Below are 8,213 nucleotides of genomic sequence, written 5' to 3'. Positions count from 1 at the left end.
ATAGTGCAGTTGCTGGATTGTAGAGTAATTCTATTTTTAACTTTTTGAGGAACCTCCATGCTGTTTTCCAGAGTGGCTGTACCAGTGTGCATTCCCACCAACAGTGTGAGAGGGCTTTCCCTTTCTTCACATCTTTGCCAACACCTGTTGTTTCCTGAGTTGTTAATTTTAGCCATTCTGACAGGTGTGAGGTGCTGTCTCATTGTGGTTTTGATTTGTATTTGCCTGATGTCAAGTGATGTTGAACATCTTTTCATGTGTCTGTTGGGCTTTTGGATGTCTTCTTTGGAGAAATGTCTGTTCATGTCTTCTGCCCATTTCTTGACTGGATTATTTGTTTTTTGGGTGTTGAGTTTGATAAGTTCTTTATACATTTTGGATACTAGCCCTTTATCTGATATGTCATTTGTGAGTATCTTCTCCCATTCCATAGGTTGCCTTTTAAAGGTTTTCTTGATTGTTTCCTTCATGGTGCAGAAGCTTTTTATCCTGATGTAGTCCCCGTGGTTCATTTTTGCTTTTGTTTCCCTTGCCGCTGGAGACATGCCTAGCAAGAAGTTGTGGCAGCTGAGGTCAAAGAGGTTGCTGCCTCTAGAATTTTGTTGGATTCCTGTCTCACATTTAGGTCTTTTATCCATTTTGAATTTATTTTTCTGGATGGTGTAAGAAAGTGGTCGGTTTCATTCTTCTGCGTGTGGCTGTCCAGCATTCCCAACATCATTTGTTGAAGAGACTCTCTGTTTGCATTGGATGTTCTTTCCTGCTCTGTCAAAGATTAGTTGACTATAGAATTGAGGGTCCATTTCTGGGTTCTGTCTTCTGTTCCATTGATCTAGGTGTCTGTTATCTGTGCCAGTACCCTACTGTCTTGATGACTAGAGCTTTGTCGTATAGCTTGAAGCCTGGCATTGTGATGCCTCCAGCTTTGATTTTCTTTTTCAGCATTTGGCTATTTGGGGTCTTTTGTGGTTCGATAAAAATTTTAGGATTGTTTGTTCTAGCTCTGAAAAATGCTGGTGGCATTTTGATAGGGATTGCTTTAAATGATTGCTTTGGGTAGTACAGACATTTTTAACAATGCTTGTTCTTTCTAGTCCATGAGCTTGGAATGTGTTTCCATTTCTTTGTGTCTTCCGCAGTTTCTTTCATCAGTGCCCCGTAGTGTTCAGAGTACAGATCTTTTATCTCTTTGGTTAGGTTTATTTCTAGGTATCTTATGGGTTTTGATGCACTTGTAAATGGGATTCATTCCTTGATTTTTCTCTCTGCTGCTTCATTGTTTGTGTATAGAAATGCAACAGACTTCTGTGCCTTGATATTATATCCTGCAAAACTGCTGAATTCCTCTGTCAGTTCTAGCAGTTTTTTTGGTGGAGTCTTTTGGGGTTTCTACATAGATTATCATGTCATCAGCAAATAGTGAAAAGTTTGACTTCTTCCTTGCTGACGTGGATGCCTTTTATTTCTTTTTGTTGTCTGATTGCTGAGGCTAAGACTTCCAGTACTATGTTAAATAGTAATGGTGAAAGTGGACATCCCTGTCTTGTTCCTTATAATAGAGGGAAAGCTCTGTTTTTCCCCGTTGAAGATGATATTAGCTTGGGTCTTTTGTATATAGCCATTATGATGTTGAGGTATGTTCCATCTGCCCCTGCTTTGTTGAGGGTTTTTGTTTATTTTTTTGGTTTTTAAAGAGTTTGCTTGTTTATTTATTTATTTTAGAGATAGCAGGGAGAGGAGCCGGGGGAGAGGGACAAGTGGACTCCATGCCCGACACAGGGCTGAGATCATGACCTGAGATGAAATTGAGTTGGACACCCATCTGACTGAGCCAGGTGCTCTGAGGATTTTTATCAAGAAGGGATGCTGTTCTTTGTCAAATACTTTTTTTTTTTTTTAAAGATTTTATTTATTTATTTGACAGAGATAGAGACAGCCAGCGAGAGAGGGAACACAAGCAGGGGGAGCGGGAGAGGAAGAAGCAGGCTCATAGCGGACGAGCCTGATGTGGGGCTCGATCCCATAACGCCGGGATCACGCCCTGAGCTGAAGGCAGACGCTTAACCGCTGTGCCACCCAGGCGCCCCTGTCAAATACTTTTTCTGTATCTGTTAAGAGGATGATATGGTTCTTATCCTTTCTTTTGTTAATGTGGTGTATCACAATNCCGAGAGAGGGAACACAAGCAGGGGGTGTGGGAGAGAAAGAAGCAGGCTCCCAGCAGAGCAGGGAGCCCCATGTGGGGCTCGATCCCAGAACCCTGGGATCATGCCCTGAGCCGAAGGCAGATGCTTAACGACTGAGCCACCCAGGTGCCCCTCTTTCTCTTTCTTAAAGGATAGATTGTTTATACCCCCATTGTGTTTATTATATATCCCAGAATAGCCTTATAACAATGTCTTTCAAACTATGTATGGAGGATCAATTTTGTTTTTTAAATTTACAATTTTTCATGAGCCAGTACTTCTGTAAAAATGATGTTAAGTTACTAGAAAAATGTTAGATTAAATAGACAAATTGCTATAAGGGTTTCTAAATGTTACTCTTAATTTCTGTACTTAATATTGTGAAGGATTTTAAAAATTCACTGTTGTGCATTCTGAAAACTATACTTTGAGGAATATTGGGTTAAGTCTGAAGAATTTAAGAGTCAGATAAGTTGAAAAGCCTTAGTATTCAGCTCCACCGCTCTCACCCACATTCACAAGATCTAGAGCCCTCTTTCAACTCTGTTGTTTCCTTGGGTATTTGACTTTGTGTTTTAAAAATAATGAGCTATGTGCAACTTCATAGAGGCTGAAAAGGCACCTGATGAAATTTGCTATCTGTTTTTGAAATCAAAAACATTTCAAATTGATCAGTTCAAAATGTCAGTTATAAAAGATTAGCACATTAGTCTAATAGTGATAGTGATTCTGGTAACAATAGCTAACACTGAGCTGTGTCATGTGCCAAGTACTCTCCAAGTACTTTTTGTTAACAGGTTGAACCCACAATAACTGTGATATAGACCTAGGTACTATGTCTAGACATATGATACTAAAACTATAGGTACTAAAACTATCTGGATTTTAGGATGAGGTCACAGTCATAGTACTTTAAACTACCACCTACTTTCTCTTTCTCAATCTTTCCTGACTTTCATTAGTTTTATCACTTCTACCTGCAACCTCAGATACCTTCTTTTATTATCTTTCCTACTCTGAAAAGGACAGCCCTACTCACATTTAGGTTTACATTAGAGTCACTTGGTTTTATGACAGAAGAAGTTTGCATTTTTTTCTTGCTGAGCTGTGATGCTAAGGGAAGAATGGGGAACTGTCATTGTGCTGCCATATGAAACATGAAAGCCTGAGGATCTTCTTAATGTATTTACCAACAGAATGACATGACAACTGTACGGCTGCTATGGGGAGATATACTTATGCCATTGCTTAAAAAATACAAACTTAACATCACATGGGGGGACCAAGATCTGTTGAATATCATCTTTTTTCATAATCCAGGTAATTATTTAAATTTCTTTATTCTTTGCATTTATTAAAAAAAATCATAGATAATATTTAGTCAAAAACGAAGATATGTGTTTATTTGATTTTGGCTTATATTAATGATTATCACTATGTTTAAGATAGAATAAAGTTTTTTTTTAAACTTTTCTCAATATTGTTTTTCTGGGGAAGGATCTAAATGCCAAACATATTTTTCACTATTTTAAATCTTCTGTAAGAGCTGTGTTTTTAAACTAAAATTTTTGCAGAATGTTAATTCTGTGGAATTAGGGTTATTTGCTTCTTTGTTTTATTTTTCTTCACATAGAAAGCCTTTTTGTTTTTCCGTGTCAATGGAATTATCGACCAGATCATTGTATATATGGAAGCAATTGCCAGGAAGCAGAAGCAGAAGGAATCTTTATTCTTCATGGGAACAGAGGTGTTTACCATGATGATAAGCAACCAGCATTTAGAGCCATTTATGAAGCACTGAGAAATGTAAGAATCTGATTTTTGTTTTTTTTTAACTTTCTATGTTGAAATTCTTACAAACTTAGAGAATTTACAAGAATATAAAAGGATTTCCATATCCTTTACTCATGTTCATTGGTTACTAACATTTTACCTCATTTGCTTTATCATTGGTTCTCCTTCATTTTAGACATGTTTTGTTCTGAACCATCTGAATGTAAGTTGCACACATCATGCTCTTTTACTCCTTAAAGATTTTAAGGTGTTTTCACTAAGAACAGGGACTTTCTCTTATTAACCACAGTACAGGTATCAAGTTCAGGAAATTTCATATTGATACAGTACTTTCATGTGTATTCTCTTCCAATATAGAACAGTTTCTCAGTTGTCTTTTGTGACATTGACATTTTTGGAGAATAGAGCCTCTTTACCTTTTTTCTTATTAGAATGTTCTTCATATTGGTTTGTCTGATGTTTCTTTATGATTAGGTTCAGAGTATGCCCTCCTGGTCAAAATACTGTGTAAACAGTGTGAGCTTCTCAGGGTATCACATTCACAGTCACCTGTGTCTACCTGCCTTTCATTGGTGATGCTGCTTTTGATCACCCACTCAAAATGTTCATTTTCTGTCGTTGTTTTTCCTCTTGTAAGCAGTCTGTGGGGAGACCCTTTAAAATCATGTAAATACCCTCCTCATCAAAATTTCTGAGCTACATTTAGCATCTATTGTTGGTTCTTGTTTAGATCAGTCTTTACTATGGCAGTTGGAAATTGATGATTGTCCAGCCCTAGTTGTCCTTCTCCATACAACTTTGGCAGTCAGCATTCTCCTGTAAGGAAGAGCCATCCCCTTTTGCCAATTTATTTATCAATACATTATTAGTAAGAAATCATAGGTATTTTTTCCCCATGATTTATAATGCATTATTTGTGTTGAAGCCTAAGTTGTTTCCAGTTTGGCCATTGGAGTCCCTTTTGCCAAACTCGTGTGCCCATCTGACCTAGTCCCTTCATTATTTTGGGTACCTCCTCATTATCTTTTTCAACAAAATATGCTAGGCTGAACTTATTTTACCTTCCCTCTCTTACCCCTGAAATTAGTTATCTGTCAGAGGAGCTCTGGTTTCTTTTAGAGGGCTCTGGGTGCTAGGCATTATTGCTTATTGCTACAAGGGTGTCTTCACTTCTGAGCCCTTTCAGTGACAGTGCTAGGAAATACAAATACACAATACACACACAGCATATACACACAATCACGTACTCAAACTGATGCCTCCAGTTCCTTTCCCTCACGGCTCTTCTTGCTTTCTCCTACTCTGTTTTCATGTTTTATCTCCTTCCATAGTTAGAATCCTGGCTCATAACATGAAACACTTCCTCATTTGCATAATCCTACAGTACATTTAAAATAATTTTGGAAATGCTCTAGTCTTTGCTAAAGACCAACCTACTAAGAAAAGTTAAGGATTTGTTCCCACTATCTACCTGCTCCCCTGCCCCCCATCATGAGGGTAATATTGTGTTCAGCAGTTACTTGGATTAGTTTTTTTTATCCTGCCTCTCAGTGTGGTTTATTCATTTGAAATACAGTTGGGTTTATTTGCTTCGGTATGCTTTCAATTTTAAGGTTTTTTTTCCCCCTCCATCTTTATTGATCAACTTTAATTTGATATGCTAAATGTTAATATACTTCAAAAAGTGAAAACTAAATAAGGGTTTACTCAGAGGTATCACTTTTTCCTCACCCTTTCCACCCCAAGTACCCCATCCCATAGGTGACCAATTTCATTGTTTTCTAGTTTTTCCTTCCTGTATAGAAGATATATATATTTTGTAATCCACCTTTTCTTACACAAGGGTAGCATACTGTTTATATTATTTACTCTGTTTTTTTTTTTCACTTAAAATAGTCCAGATATTCATGCATTTAAAACCACTTCCTCTTTTAAAATTTTATTTTAATTCCAGCGTAGTTAACAGACAGTGTTATATTCGTTTCTGGTTACAATATAGTGATTCAACAATTCTGTACATCACCCAGTGCTCATTATGATAAGTGCATTCCTTAATCCCCATTGCTTGCTTCATCCAGCCCCCACCCAGCTTTCTTTCCTTTTTTTTTTTTTAAACAGCTGTATCCTACTCCATTTTCTGTATATACCAGAGTTTATTCAAGCAGTCCCTTACATTTGACATTTTGGTATTTTCCAAAATTGTGAATTCAAAATCAGCAGTGCATAACCTTGCCATATGTGTATTTGTATTGATGGGATGTATCTTCAGGGTAAGCTGCTGCCAGTGGGATTAGGGATTGAAGATGCTGCCGATTTCCCCTACAGACGGATTGTTTGAATTCCTGCCCACATTTTATAAGAAGGCCTTTTCCCTAACAACCTCATCGATGGAGTGTATTTTCAAGCTTTTAAAATTTAGCCATTCTAATGACTGAGAAATGGACTCTTAGTTTTTTGTTTGTTTTTTTAGTTTAGTTTTAATTTGCCTTTCTCTTATGAGTGAGGTGAACATCTTTTTATATATTTAAGGGACATTTTTATATCTTTTTTGGTGAATTTTCTTTCAAATCTTGTACCTTTACTGTATGTTTTAAAAAATGATTTTATTGATAAATAATTTACATATGACAAAGTTCACTCATTTAAAGTGTATAATTTAGTGGGTTTTAGCATATTTTCAGAGTTGTGCAACCATCACCATGAGAGTGTTTCGGTCTTCCCCCCTTCCTGCCAATTGTTGCACGTTCTTTGTATATTGGGGATATTAGTTATCTGTGATAGCTGCTGGAAATACTTTCTTCTAGTTCTACTTTGTTTATGGCATTTTTTTGCTATTAAGAATTTGGTTTTTGGGACGCCTGGCTGGCTCAGTCAGTTAAGCATGTGCCTTCGGCTCAGGTCATGATCCCAGGTTTCTGGGATCAAGCCCTATGTTGGGATCAAGTCCCACATTGGGCTCCCTGCTCAGCGGGAAGTCTGCTTCTCCCTCGCCTTCTGCCCCTGCTTGTTCTCTCTCTTTCTCTCTCTGTGTCTTGAGAAAATAAAATAATAAATAAAAAAAGTCTTTTAAAAAATTTGGTTTTAAAAAATTTTATGTAATCAAGTTTTTTAAAAAGCTTTAAGGAAAAAACAGAATTAGAAAGCCTTTTTCTTCCTACATTCAGGATATGGTAACATTCATCTACATACTGTGTGATCTGTTATATGTAGCCTTCTGATCAATTTGGAATTTACTCTTTTGTATTGGGTGAGAAATGGGTCTTTTTCCAAATGGCTGTCTTTTCCCAACACTCATCTGTCCATTTGTTTGTTTGTCCTACTCCTTTTTTCTTTTCAAATCTTTTAAATTCTAGTTAACATACAATGCAATACTGGTTTCAAGAATAGAGTTTGGTGATTCATCACTTACATACAACACCCCGTGCTCATAAGAAGTGCCCTCCTAATACCTATCACCCATCTAGTCCATCCCTCACCCACCTCCCTCCATCAACCCTCAGTTTGTTCTCTGTCTTTAAGAGTCTCTTATGGTTTGTTTCCCTCTCTTTTTTTCTTTTTCCCCCCTCCCATATATTCATCCGTTTTTAAATTTGACATATGAGTGAAATCATATGGTATTTTTCTGTCTCTGACTTATTTTACTTAGCAGAATACACTAGCTTCATCGATGTCATTGCAAATAGCAAAATTTTGTTATTTTTGATGGCTGAGTAATATTACATTGTAGATATATACCACATCTTCTTTATTCATTCATCTGTCGATGGACATCTGGGCTCTTTCCATAGTTTAGTATTGTGGCCATTGCTGCTATAAACATTGGGGGGTATGTGCCCCTTCGAATCACTTTTTGTATCCTTTGGGTAAATACCTAATAGTGCAGTTGCTGGATTGTAGAGTAATTCTATTTTTAACTTTTTGAAACCTCCATGCTGTTTTCCAGAGTGGCTGTACCAGTGTGCATTCCCACCAACAGTGTGAGAGGGCTTTCCCTTTCTTCACATCTTTGCCAACACCTGTTGTTTCCTGAGTTGTTAATTTTAGCCATTCTGACAGGTGTGAGGTGCTGTCTCATTGTGGTTTTGATTTGTATTTGCCTGATGTCAAGTGATGTTGAACATCTTTTCATGTGTCTGTTGGGCTTTTGGATGTCTTCTTTGGAGAAATGTCTGTTCATGTCTTCTGCCCATTTCTTGACTGGATTATTTGTTTTTTGGGTGTTGAGTTTGATAA

At 37.2% G+C, this 8,213-nt stretch overlaps 1 protein-coding gene across 1 annotated transcript in view; it reads left to right on the top strand.

Moving 5' to 3' along the window:
* GXYLT1 (glucoside xylosyltransferase 1) overlaps window positions 1–8,213 on the top strand; it is a 58,109-nt gene that overhangs the window by 34,939 nt on the left and 14,957 nt on the right. Inside the window, exons 6-7 of the mRNA XM_034646033.1 lie at window positions 3,383–3,506; window positions 3,820–3,992. Coding sequence (XP_034501924.1) covers window positions 3,383–3,506; window positions 3,820–3,992 — 297 coding nt within the window. The remainder of the gene's footprint in view (window positions 1–3,382; window positions 3,507–3,819; window positions 3,993–8,213) is intronic.

Source organism: Ailuropoda melanoleuca, chromosome 16 (assembly GCF_002007445.2).
Source record: "Ailuropoda melanoleuca isolate Jingjing chromosome 16, ASM200744v2, whole genome shotgun sequence".
Lineage (NCBI taxonomy): Eukaryota > Metazoa > Chordata > Mammalia > Carnivora > Ursidae > Ailuropoda > Ailuropoda melanoleuca.
This window is presented reverse-complemented; position numbering and strand designations above follow the sequence as displayed.